At 35.8% G+C, this 14,768-nt stretch overlaps 1 protein-coding gene across 1 annotated transcript in view; it reads right to left on the bottom strand.

The window, feature by feature from the left end:
• gpc5c (glypican 5c) overlaps positions 1-11,049 on the bottom strand; it is a 110,293-nt gene extending 99,244 nt beyond the window's left edge. Inside the window, exon 1 of the mRNA XM_015012399.2 lies at positions 10,139-11,049. Within this exon, the coding sequence (XP_014867885.2) occupies positions 10,139-10,316 (178 nt within the window). The 5' untranslated portion in view covers positions 10,317-11,049. The remainder of the gene's footprint in view (positions 1-10,138) is intronic.
• Between the last annotated feature and the right edge of the window lie 3,719 nt (positions 11,050-14,768).

Genomic DNA, 14,768 nt, shown 5'->3' with positions numbered 1-14,768 from the left:
GCTATAAATACTGTCTGAGCTAAATATATGATCTTGCCTCAATGTGATACGAAGGCACACATGGTTGTTTCATATACTGAGGTATGCACATGCACTTAATGGTAGATTTAAAGGAGACACAAAAAAATATCCACTTATATATATGATCATAAGTGGATATTTAATGATAAACATGATCACTTGGTTTAATAGGCTGCAAAAAAGCATTGTACAATAACAATATCACCCCAGTAATTAAACTTCAACCAATATGATCTAACACAAAGTTCACATCAGATGAGACTTCGTCCACCCTCAACTGTATCAGCTGCCTTATGCCATTGCTGAAGTGAGAAAGTGACTTGGGAACACATAAATAAAAAAAAATGTATTATGCAAAAGTCTTACATCACTCAGATAACTCATTTTACATGGGGAAAGGCTGGACAAGGATGGCTCTAGGCAGATGTTGTAATCAGAGCCTAAAGCATGGTGTTAGGCCAGACCACAAGACCAGCGCTTCAATGGTCAAATCCCTCCATGAAACACAATAGGGTTACATTCTGAATCTCTCTTTCACCCATTTGCCGGGCATATCCTTGTGAGGCCTGGGTGTCTTTTAATTACCCAGAGAGACTGCATTTGTTTCCATCCCAGAGCCAGATGAATGAAGTCATGACTGGCTGTCCTCCGGCTGTTAGCTCATTATCTCTATCTCTGTAGGGGTCTGCTTTTTTATTTTGACACTTGTCTGTTGCCTAATGCTCTGCCTGCCAGATTTCTGCACTGTCATGGTAAAAAGCAATGAAGTTGTTTTATTTGTGGACATGTTAGAATACTTTATTTGTACTGATATAATCAGTTTATTCTTAATCTATCTTATGACACAATCTTTATCCCCTTGATTTATATAAGTTAATAAGCAGTCTGAAAAAGAGTATAAATTTTAACCAAAGAACAGTTATTACAGTGATTGAATTGTAAGGTTCTGTAGTGTCTGTAGTAAGTACAAAAGCTTAAGCTTAAAGCTTGATCATTATCTCTTTTCTCCAGTTTCCATCCCTTCTGTTTCTGAGCTCACTCTCTCGGATTGATCCTAGCCTTGACTCTTTGTTTGTCCTACACATATAATTGCATTAAATAAGCGATACATGAGCCAGGTGTTGTTCTAAATAGAAATATTAAATAAAATGTCTATATTCATTAGAAAGATGACTCAGTTTCTTCCATAAAATCAGGCCAGTAGCTTATTGGCTCCTTTTATCAGTATCTTTTTAACACCTACACTCACCAGACGCATGAGATTTACATTAAAACCAGGTTGCTTTAAGAAAAGCTTTAATTCTTCATAAGATACAGTGTTAAAAAGGTTCCTCAGAAATTTTGGTCTATATTAACATGACTGCAACATGCTGTTGTGGCAGATTTGTTGCTTCCAAACTCTCCTGTTCTAACACATCCCAAAGGTCCTATATTAGACTTTGATCACGTGACTGTGGAAGTCATTAAATAATAATAAACTAATTTGGTATGCAAATGATTTCTTGAACAACTAATCTGTTGTTTAATCTGTTTAAATAAAATAACAGTCAGTTTGTAGTCAGAGGCACAACATGTTCAAAAAAATATTCCCTAAGAAAAGAAAACATGGAATTCACAAATAATCTGTATGTTTTACTTTCTGCTGGTCTATCATATAACATTTTAATAAAATATATTGAAGCTATTAATTATAACATGTCAAAATGTGATTTTTGCCAATCACTTTTTATCCAACCACATATTTAATGTGTAATGGGATCATTATTTTTTTCAAGTTGTTGCATTACATCTTTTTCTTTCCCGTTTCCCAGGGAGTAAAACTAAATCTAATGCCCTTTACTATGTGTAATTAGTGCCCTATGTACACTCTCCTTATGCTGCTTGGCAAAACTTTAACACAGCCCAGATGAGATGCCAGTTCTGAAACTCATTTAATTGTTTTCAGGTGACTAATGGCTTTGGAGTAAATGGTCAATGGTCTTGTCAAAAACTCAGTATAGAGAAGCTCAACCAATGCACTATTCCTGTAACTTGCATGCCAATAATGATATGCCAAACAATTGAAGCATATGAATATGTGCTTTTATTGTTAGTGATGTTTCTCCATATGAATCAGCTTTGGAAGGTAAGTACATTTGTATACCACAAAATGTTTATTTTTGCACTCGTTCGAGATGATCTTTGTTACGGAGCAGTTTGCAATGTATTCTGACTGTCTACATTCAAGATATGAGGTATATTACATAGGGTAGCATTGTGCAGATCAAACGATATTTATATGTTGTTTCAATCTTTCAAATTAGGTATGGATATTCCACTCTGATGTTCACTTATATTTGGAAAATATAAGTGAACATCAGAGTGTTAAAGGCTACTGTTTATTTATATGCAGTGCCATTTTTCCAAGAACAAGAATAACTTTGTTAAAAAGTACGCAGTTAACTTGGTTTGCCTTCCTCTGCCTCAAGAACTCTGTACCCTTTGAACATGGAGGATATTTACACTGTAAAGATCTGCTGGGCTTACTACAGACCGGGTTGAATGAAAGCACATCTCAAAGCGGTCTTTGCCACATACCTGAAGTTTTGGACTACCTTGAAACAAAGTCAGAATGTTTGGCTTTCCCAGAACCAGAGCTGGAACTGCATTTAGTGATTGGCATGGAGTCCAAAGCCACATCAGAGGCCAGAAGTTGGAAATACAGATCATAAAGATAGATGTAAGGTTAGTGGGCAAATAGACTCAGACCTGCTGAAGCAGCAATTTACTGGAAGGGCATTAAGACACTATTACTTATAGTATCTGTTACGACCCATTTAACAATATATGTTGACTTAGAAATGCCCTAAAGGCCCTCCGGTGTTCTTTGTGTTGGTGGATGAACATTAATCTTTCTATGTAGACATTTCTATATGATTTAATAGCAAACATACACTAAAAGAAAAACCTATTCCTCTGAACAGCCAGGGGCATAGAAAATCAGCTGAGGCACAAAATTATGCACCATGTATATATGATATACAATGACTATATGAAGAAAATAACATATGATGAATAAAACCAAACTGATAGATTAGCTAAGATTAGTTAACTGACTTTGCTAAGTATTTGGTTGTGTTAGGCACTTAAATGCACTTCTCAATTCAATAATGTGGTTTATGTGATTTTAGAGGACAATGTAGTCTTGAATTTTGTCCTTAAAAAACTCAAAATTATCCCTGAGAACATTTTTTTTTTAATCTCTAGATTTAAACTCTAAATGGCAGCTGACCAGTTGAGAGAGGGCAAGTAAAACGACTCATCTAGTTAATCAAAGATGATGTCAAAGTTTGAGAGCTCTAAATGTTTAAGGACATGAAAACACATTGTAACATACTGTTTTCCAATTCATCAACTGTTAGGAGACCAACATCCTTTTGTTTTGTTAATTACACAGGTATTATTTTACTCTTGTATTGAAGTAAGTCTTTTGTCTCTATAAATGGTAGTATGAGATGAAAAACACAGATTGTTGAAGGTGAGAAGACAAGCAAGCAAACAAACCAACATTATTTTACTCCTTATATCTCTGGAACAGATAATACATTTTTATTTCTTTATTATGTAGTTGATTTAGGCTTTGTCTCATCAAAACGAGTTTATATATTTTATATATGAAAAATATCTTAAATTATCCCATAAACATAGCCATTTAGGATTTAGTTTAACTCCAAAGATTGTAAGTAACCCAAATACCAATCAACATTTAAAGCAACAGCATCCAATTATACCACTTTCCATCTTCCTTCTATGGCAATTGTTGATAAAATAATTTTTTGCATTTTCATTTCGAAGAAAAGACTGCCAAACAAAGACATAAGTGTGGTGCAAGAATGCAGTTCATTTGAAACTGGATCCTCCAAACGCTGGGTGACACACTCCTGCTACTTTGTAAGAAATCTGTTCACAGCACATAAAGCGCAGCACTGTATCCTAAGGCAAACATCACACTGTGAGGAAGGCTGAAGCCTGGCCTCTTCACATTTCAGGAGTTGCTTTTGTTGGCATACGATGTGAGGACCGAAGAAAAGTTGCATCATTATGTACACATAATTCTTACACATGCTAAATCTCCCATTCTAAGCATCAGTTTCACATCTTTGAGCTTTAAAGATATAATTCAAATTTAGAAAGCTTAATCGCCAGGTAGTTTTTTTTTCCCCCTTTGATCACTCTAGTCTCCAATATGTACATGCACCTACAACAACACAGTTTACCAACAGAAGTAATATATATGTATATATAGATATGTACACACCACATACGTTATATATTATATATAAATATATAGTTCCTAAATCTAATCGATGGCAGAATAATTTTTTTCAGTAATGATTTTTTTTTTTTTTTTTTTGCAAAAAGGAGCTGTTCCTCTCTGATTCTGACTGCAAATTCATGGGGAAGCATGACCAACATGACTCTTCAAATTGCGAAAGTTCTTCAATTATTATCACTACAGTCTTTAATGCAAGAGAGAATACTGGGGAAACTAACACCATTGTTCATTGACAAGACAATGACAAGAGTTGGTTTTGAAATTTTCAAGCTCCAAAGGCTGCAACTTATCTGTCAGGAAGGTGACAAGTAGGGTCAGAAAAGTTTTGTATAAAGTTCTGGAATGTCCATGTTGAAAGTTGAGCTACAAACCACAAATATCTTAAACTAGGTATCTGTGTGGTCAAGGCTGTAGGATTTCATCCAGTCCCTTGCTAACTGTGTCATCCACTTTTCCTAATCAGTGAACTTGAAAGCGTCTCATAGGGTTTGAATGATGTTTCACTGGTCAGCGAATGCTATTCTTTAATGACTTCATGATATGGTCGCCATCTTTAGTTTCATTAGGAGCGAGTAGACGTGTCCTTCACAGATCGTAGCTGCAGGCTAAAGTTTGTCTTTATAACTACAACTGCACCGGGTAATGGAAATGGCATACTCTGTTGCCAATGGTAATGCTGCATAAAACAAACATATCAAGTGGTTTAGATGCACCTCAAACTATGTTTCCCACTCCGCTATCTATTACTCTTCTTCCAGTTACAGCATTTAGACTCATGCTGGGTGACACTTGACCTGAAACCAACATGCAGGTTAAACAACTGCTGCAGTAATCTCAGTCTTTATCAAGTAGAGCGCTACTCCAAAATAAACCATATCCTTAAATACAACCACCATAAAAAAATGACCTCAGGATTACCAGTTGTAATGCATAATTATTCTAAATTTAATTAACTTTAAAACAAAAATCTTTTCCTTTTCATTTGAAGAGCAAACATAATTAAAAAACTTGGGTCTCACATTTTTACATAAAGGTCCAGTGCTGATAAATTCCTAGTTTCCACACAGTCTCAGCAGTTGATCTAGAATCTGAATGTGTAGCCAATGGATTTTCTAAAAAAAAACAAACACGAGTAAAAAAATCTTACCAATATAGCTACATCAAGACCGAAGGAAAGGTGCATGACTCTGACGAGTTGACTTCAGTTTAGTGATTGTCACTGGCAGAGTGACAGTATCTGATAAGCAAAGTTATGCAACTGCCTTGGGCCTTAAATCGCCAGCCCCCAAACATGATAAAATGACAATGGGTGTTATTTCATTCCAAATTAAAATGAAAATCTAAATATGACAAAAATTGTTTTCTTAAGACCAAACTTAAGAAAACAGTTTTCCACAATAATGAGAAAACTGCTTAACCCTTGTGTCCAGAAATGGGATCCAACCGACCCCACACGTAAAACTTGTATCATTTTCCACAGTCCTCTACGTTTGCCTCAGTCCTCGCACGCACAAGGGTTAAATTATCCTTGGAAAAAATGGTGTCTATAGGATCTGAAATGTTGACTATGGATGGAGAAAAACATTTGCCAGAATATATTTAATGTTTAGAGACAGGAGTGTGGCTTACTATGACCTATTACTGTATTTTCTCAACTATAAGTCGCAGATATCTCTTACGCTCCAGGTTTTCCACAACGATGCAGCAGCACCAGAGGGGGGCGAACACCCAAAATTTGAGTCATAACAGGTCAATTGAATATCACATTTATTACGGTTGAAAAATAAAAAGGTGCCAAGTTTAGATTTAACTGAACTGATTACGGTAGTTTGCGAACGGTAACTGTAACAGTAAAAGTGCTGATCCTTCATGTCTGCTACTAGCATGTGCTAAATGAAAATAGGCGCTTCCTTCTTCATCTTCTTCTGTTTCTTCTTCTTCTTCTTCTTCTTCTTCTGTTTCTTCTTTAGATATCAAAGGCACCTTGCATCCATTATTGTTGCACTACTGCCATCTATTGGATCCTAATATCTATACCTCAAATTCTCATGATCCCAGTATTATTTAAAAAAACAAAAAATCTTATTTTTCCCCTCAATGCTATTTAACTGATCAACAACATTCTCAAATTTCAATTCCCTGTTAAAACCCAATTCCGTTTTAATGGGCGCTTTCTTCTTTTATTTCCAATTTTGACTTCCATTTGATTCACTTCCTGCTAAAGAGCCCCCTGGTGGTTTCACATAAAATCCGCACCGGACTATAAGCCGCATGGTTCAAAGCTTAGGACAAAAGAAGCGGCTTATAGTCTGGAAAAAAGGGTACTTGGGAACTGCATTGAATAGTAGTTGTAATACAAAGAGTAAAAGTCAAACATAAGTTGTTCCTATAAGAACGCAGTGTTCAACTGGGAACATCTGCTTACAGAGTGATTTTTATGGCAAGGTAGTGAAGAAAAATCGTCAACGCTAGAAGGGCAGTAGCTCTGTAATTTATACTTGGATATTGCCTCAAATTATTCTGCTGAAAATGTTGGGTAGGTAAAATATTGAACTAAATATAAAATTTTATGTAAAATACCCCAATTACTAAATAGGAAGTGAAGAACAAAGATCATAGACATCACACCGCGGCCCACTGTTTACAGGAGCAATAGAGGATGACGCCGTCTATGAATCGAATTTAAAGTTGTTGAGCAGTGCATGAAACTGTCACCCCAAAAACTAATTTAAATATACTTTGTTGTCTTTCCACTGATTCAAAATGTCAGCATTTCTTGCTTTAGCCATTGTTTACATCTGGATAAAATGTGCCATAAGCTTTCTGACTGGAGATTTTTTTTTAAAACGATCAGCTAGGTATCCAATTTTGTACTACATGGAAGTGGTACAAATCAGATTTATTTATTTATTTATTTATTTATTTATTTAGCTTTTTTTGGTAGGTGAAAAGATTGAAAATGGACTGTTCACAGTGCCAGTCAGATATGAAGCATATTAGGGGAAGACATCTGGTTTGGGTTGCACTTGTGACAGTAACAAGTTTGTTATTTTACTAATACTATTACTGATCAATGTGTCAAAAGCTCAAATTACAGTACATGTCAACTATAGTCCTACATTTCAGATGAGTTGAAACAGAGGCAACATTAATGAGCTGGTGCACATATCAGGACCCCCAATACTTTTCATATTGTGTTCTATCATATAATAGAAAGTATCATCTAATCTTGAATGTGGACAAAACAACGGAGATGATTCTAGCGTTCAGGAAAACCAGGACTAGGTCGAATGCTGAATTAATTCCAGAAGAAGAGGTGCTGAAAGAATATAAATATAACAGTGACGGCAACAGTAAAACTGTGTATAAGACGGGACAGTGCAGACTGGACTTCTTGAGGACACGTAAACCCTTCAGTGTTTTCGGGAAGTTGTTGGATGCCATTTATACATGTGTTGTGGAGAGTGCAATCTCTTCTGCCGCAATCTGCAAATTTAGCACCATCAGAGTCAGTGACTTTTAAGATGCTCAAAATATATATTAAACAAGGTTTGCTAAGTTCTAGGGACTGTTCTAGAGCAATAGAGATGATCGTGCAAACAAGGATCGTTAATGAAATGATGAACATTACAAGCATCCTTGAGCATCCTTTGCATGACACAGTCCTACAACAAAGTGACACTTTGGGACAATTTAGAATGAACTTGATAGTATCGCTGTGGGGATGGATGGATTAATGGATGGATGGATACAATGAGGTAAGTGCAAAATACTATGGCAGTGCAATATTCTCTATTATTTCCTAATTAACAGTCCACACTTGAAGTCCCTGATTAGTACCAAACCAAGACATAATTCCCAGTAATCCTTTTTGAACATGTTCTATTCAGCTTCAAACTAATGGACTGCAGGGCTCCCATTGTGTGTTCTTCTGTGGAGTCTTCATAATAACAAGAGGATGTACTGTAGCATCAGAAAATTAGCCAAAATCTGAAATGTTATATTGGGTAACATGTCAGAAAACTAAGAAACCTTTATTAATAGCAATCATATCTTGAAACTTGTTGTAAACCCTGTGCATTTTCATGTTGTGACTTTGATTAAGAAAAAGTCTTCCCTAAACATGCAGGTGGTTTTGTATGGCTTTTGTGGGTTTCTTTCTTCTCTAGATATATTATTTCTTATCTCTTATGAATTTTATGAATTAAGTGAATATATCGTGAACTGCATAGTTGTTAGAATTGTTGTCCTGCAGTAAAAAGGTTTAAGGTTTAAATACCATCCTGGGTCATATGATGACATATACCAATATGTCATTATGTACAGTATGATGACCACTGGAGATGGGCACCAGCCCACCTGCAACCCTGCAAGGATAAGCTGCTATAGATAAGGGATGAGTAGCTGGACGGATGAATATATCATGATTACGTTTACTGGTAATATGAACATGCAAAAAAATTAAAAGAACATGTTAAATCTCAAACCAAAGATAACACAGAGTGTTATAACATGTTTGAGTTGCAGGGTGTTTGTCAACCGACATTGCCAAAGCCAAAACTTCCCTAAATGGAATTCTGCTTAATAAAATACATTGAAAACCATGTGAAGCCTCACAAAGCTTCCTTTTGTTTGATTTGCTGAAAGAAGTTCCATCCCACAAAACCTTAATAAACAAGGTTTTGGGTTTTATTGATCCAATAACAATCAAAACAAAAGCCTCTTAGAATAATGCTAGCAAAAGTGCAGAATGGGTATGAACTGTGATTTCTTTACAATCACAGTTGTAAAAAAGAAAATCTCAACCATCGGCAATGTTTCAGTTTGCTGTGATGCAGTCTGATCAACTTCTTAATCTTTATTGTCATAATTTTTGTTTCATTTGACTTGAAGTTGTAGAAGACCTTTCCCCTTATGCGTAAGAAACAGAATAAAACAGGAGGATGTCAACGAAGCACCACCACAGGGAAACCTGTGTCCTAGCATTTGCAAGTTTGATTTACCCAAATGCATTAACCAAGTCATATATCCTGTTTAATCAGTTATTATCGTGACCTCTTTGACAACACAGATTAGAACATTTGTATAATGCGGATTCCAATAATCAAGCTGTGACTTGAAAAGGTTGTCTCAGCGCCACGGATAAGTGGCAAATGATCAAGGAGTAAAGTAGCTCTGGCTTCAGAGTAACAGCATATGATTTCTAAGTTGATGAAATCATAAATCATCAACTTATGATGACATATAATAATATGTCATCATAAGTTGCCGTAAGTCATCATATACGGCATATATGATGTCATATACATGTCATCATATATTATATGTTAACCAAGTCCTATGATGTCATACATATGTCATCATATATTATGCGTTAACCAAGTCATATATATGATGACATATGTATGATGACATTTTGTTAAATGTTAAAGTTAACAAAAATGTTTAAAAAAAAATTGTTCAATATTTTTCACTGATTTGTCTGCATGCCCTGACCTGAGGAAATCACAATATGAGACAGTCCCAGTCATTTAAAACATCCAATATGACCAATCCATATCTGTTGTCTTGGTGCTCCCCTCTCCACTCCCATCTGCTCTCATGTGCACTTTTAACCCCTGCATATATATGACATTAAGAAAACAAAACTTTAATCTAACCTATAGGTGTTTGGATATATTTGCTTAAATACGTAAATAAAAAAAAAATAAAATAAAAAAAACAGCATGCCATGCCACTTACTAAATGATGCTTACACGTGCTCCCGCGGAAGCGTTCTTTTTTTTCCTCCACCAGACTTACCTTTGTATGGTTTCTCCGGCACCAGGTGAAGCGGTCCGATGTATCGCTGCTGGAAAGCGGCTCTCACTTCATAACAGGTATGCTTATCCGCCTCGATTGCGTTCACTGCGAAAATGACCAACGCCAAAATCCTGACGGAGTCAAAAGAGTTGACGCGTGGGCATATTCCTCGGGACATTGCCGCATCTCACACCAGGTATCCTCGCAGATGACCAGCTGGAGTCTGACCGTAAGCTGTCTGACAGTGTTGAAAACGGAACTGCGAACGTGAAAAGCGACGGCTCGAGTGAACATCTGACAGATCTTTCTAACTGAGTCTTACATTATCGGTTGGGATGAGAGAAAGCGCGCCGCAAAGACAGGGGAGGTTTGGTGTCGTACAGAGGAGGAGTGGTTGTCTTCTGAAGCCAGTCTGTCCCGCGTTTGGCACTTTGCAGTAGTTGACTGCATGTTGGCTGTGCCTGTTTCCAAAGTGCTGCGCACATTCCCCTCCCTGTTCTCTATATCTCGGCTTTACGTCAACACTAAATGGCACTGTAGTAGACTTATGGAACTTTTCACTTCATGTATATTGGATATGATATTTGGAGGGTAAACGTACACCTCTACAATAAAGGATAAAATGTTATGTGGTTATTGTAATGTCTGCAATATCACGAGATTACTTTGCTGGCAGTCACTTTACCGACATGATTTACCTTTTTTTTTTTTTTTTTTTCTGTTATAAGAAAAAATGGTAAGTGTATCAAAGAAAGTCTGCTAAATGACAAACCAAGGATTAAAATGAACAAGAAAAGAACTGCAACAAAAATCTCCAAGCATTCTAGTTACTTACCTTGATGATGTACGTTATTGTAACATTAATTCATCCTTAAGATGTAATTAAATCTATGGAGTTTGAGTATTTTTTTAAACCTACTGTAAACTAATTATTTGAGATACAATGGCTCCACCTCGTGGACAACAGGTATTATGACACAGCGTGAAACGCCTTTATTGTTTGTGATTTTGGATGATTATGGTTTACATGAAAACCCCAAATTCAGTGTCTCATAAAATTATACTATTACATAAGATTAAAACAAATATTCTAAACAGACATGTCAAACCTATGAAAGTATGTACATTTCTTAAAACATAGATGGGCCTCCTCTAGCATAAATCACTGAGTCAATATGACTTGGCATGAGGTTTGTAAATGGGAGTAAACCATTGTGACTTACTCTCATTAAGTAGGATATTAATGACTGTCTTCTGTACATAAGAAAAAAAATTACTGGCGTTTTGAGTATGTGACACCACAAGTTTTCAATATTTAACTTTTATTTTAATGTTTTGAAACACTTAAACTCCAGTATTCATCACCTACAAGCCATAATAATCAAAATCACAAGGGAAAATTTGGAAATATCTCTATATATTGACTATACGTATGTCCCTATACATGTGTGTAATAACAAACAACAGTAAATTCAACTACAGTTCATGTGGTGCCGAGCTTGGAAACTCAAGGCTGCAGTTTCCAAGCTTCTGAGCTTCGGCTTCAGAGAGTGTCTGTCTTTGGGGTTACTTGTTGGTTGAGTAGTCAGACACTTAATAGTATTGATATTTCATAATAACATTACTCAGGTAAAAGTAAAAAAGTATAGTGCAGTAAAACTCCACCTAACAGTATTTTGTTTTTGTTTTCCATTTAACTGAGCAATTGTAATTAGGTGCCACCCACCTCTGTTGGTTAGATGCACACACCTGGCACCAATATGTCAGGGATTGCAACAACTAATCAACCTAAAAAAAAATCTTACCCAAATTATCAATACGTGTTTTCTTTTACCTTCGCTGATAGAGTTACCTTGTGTTTTACCATGCTGCTTATACCTGCCCTGTTTGTCCTAAGTCAACATTTTTTTATGTGAAACTGTGTTTTATATGTTGTTTGTAGTTCTGTTATAATTTTAGTACTCCCTTACGACTATGAATGATCAAGCTAACCATTTCATTGGAACAAAATCACTTAGTGATATAAAGATGGCATTCTCCTACTTATTTATTTATGTATTTATGGCATGATCTTATGTGTAAATGTCGGATAAATGAAATTTTTTCCATGCTCTATTTCTTTTTAAAATACTTTTTTTTTCACAGAACATTTTATTTAATTTAGTTTCATATCATTTTATTTATTTTAGAGACCTATGCATAGTTATTTTAAGTGTTAAAAGATAGTGTTTACACCAGAGGGCGCTAAATGCTCAACTTTTCACTCAGATTGCCCCGATTGTCATTGTTTTTGCTTTTGTAATTGTGAAGGGAAAGTGCAAAACAAGGTCAGTAGGAGGGGAAATGGGGATTTTCACACTGTAAAACAATATAAGATGCATCTGATATAAGCTTAGGGTTAACCTTATATTCGAATAGGTTCACCTCGGTAAAATAAAATATATCTTCAAAATGCATACTATTTGATTTTGCAGAAATCAAATTGTTTTTGTTTTTTTACTATGCAGCATCAGCTGTTTAGAACTGAAGAACACCATATTGCAAGATCTACTGTACATCAATTTGAATATGTGTAATTCCAGTTCTAAGGGTAATTGTCATTGAAAATACTGTGACGGGTGTTATGAAAAAAGAAATTATTTCATGTCTGATAAATAGTCATTTGGAGGCATGAAGAGACTCCAGTGATTATGTTAGGAGATCCTGTACCAATTTGCCCAAGTCATATACTTTGTACTCAATCTGCAAGTGCTTTAGTTCACCAGTTCTGGCTCTGTAAACTGGAGATTTGTAGATCTACAAGGGGTTAAGGCCATTGGTTGTCTGTTGGGAGGATTGCTGACTCCAGACTCTAATTTTCACCTCTCTGTCTTGTTGGAAGCAGCATGAAGTGTGAAGGGTGAACATTAAGGACATGCCTCAGCTTAGCATCTCTGGAGAGAGGAAGCTGTTATAAATTAGTACTTTGAAGCTCGCAGCTTTCTAGGGAAATTGTGATTTTTTAAAAATGATTGTCAGTATTAAGACAATCATCATCATCGATGCTCTTAAATGTTTAATTATATATATATATATATATATATATATATATATATATATATATATATATATATATATATATATATATATATATATATAGCTTGAGTTGGCATTCATGAATCACAGAGTGGTCAGACTCTGGTTTCTGGTCAGTCAGACCAGAAACCATATGCTCCATTTCTCTCTCCAAGATCTGAGAAAAGGAAGCAAGCCATGCTGCATCTTTAATGAGAGTCTGACATCTGTCTCACTATCTGTTCCACCAGCACACCTCCACCGGACTTCCGGTAAACAGAATGCAACTAAGCCTCTAAATTTATGCTTTAGGAATCTCCATTCTGCTGAGAACTCTTCAAAAGTGAACATCATTAGCAGAAAAACCTGCGGTGTGTGTCAGCTGATTGCATTCAGATCATTCCCTTTAAAAAAAAAAAGCAAGTGTGCAGGCATCCCCCTGTATTAGTAGCAAATTCTTTTCATCTGTGTCGTTTGATTGATTGGTATAAAGTTTTTATAGACTCTTCATTAGCCTGTTAGAGAGTACTGGATCAATACATGACTGAATTGAGCACCACATATCTGCTACAGGGTACCTTAGTCTGTGTAGATGGATGGTTATATGGTTACAAACATCATTTCACATTCCAAGGTCCAACCAAAAAAAAAAAAAAAAAAAACGACAAAACAGATACCCATACACATAACCACAACCATTCGAAAACAAGATTACATAAAATGTAGCATGAAGTTAATAAAACGTAATAACAGACAACTGCACATGGCATATTTTGCGGTTAAACCAACACTGTGCTAAGTCTGTTTGGTCCTTTTCTGAATTGGTGTTTATTTAACTCTTTAGCACCAGACGATTTGAACACTTGAAATTGTTAAAACTGCTCAGTCTCTAGTTAAAATCTGCTGTGTACCAGTCTCTCCACAGCTGTGAATAGTATCATGTAGAGTTCACCCGTGGGCTTGCTAAGGCATTTTATTTTCCAATTAATGTAAATGACATATAAGCTCAAATATCAGATCTCTAAGTTCACCCTTAAGAGTGCTGACTCCGGCTGTCACAAACATTTCATTGCACTGGCCCGTCTTGGTCTTATCAAAATTAATCTCAAAGCATCATTGTAGGCAACCTGAAATCTTCTCAGAATTCCCTTTTTATAGTGTGCGCATATTCATTGATTCCATCTTGGATGTTGTGAAATGATCTTACTCTCATTGTGGTTTTGGTGAAAGTTCTTTTGGAACTTTAACAATGTGAGTTAAAGTTCCAAAAGAACTTTGAATTGAATATTGGTCATTGAGACTTGATGAGCTCAAATTGCTGCCTCTTTGCCAGCGAGTGCTACCAATTGTTTTTTGACCTGCCTTGACCTGCCTTATTGTGCATAGTGTTCAAGTTTAACGTGGCCCCTTGTTCAACCTACTGCCATATGGTAAAAGGAAAAGGGCCTCTGTGTCACATGATATTGATACCGCAGATCGACAGAAAGTCAAAGATAATTAACTTAATTAACTAAGATATCCTACAAACCAGCCTAAAATATTGTATTTTTTTTGTCATGGTTCATATAATGACACA

The sequence above is a fragment of the Poecilia mexicana genome, unplaced genomic scaffold (genome assembly GCF_051168715.1).
Source record: "Poecilia mexicana isolate PSO_F unplaced genomic scaffold, ASM5116871v1 scaffold_17, whole genome shotgun sequence".
Classification (NCBI taxonomy): domain Eukaryota; kingdom Metazoa; phylum Chordata; class Actinopteri; order Cyprinodontiformes; family Poeciliidae; genus Poecilia; species Poecilia mexicana.
This window is presented reverse-complemented; position numbering and strand designations above follow the sequence as displayed.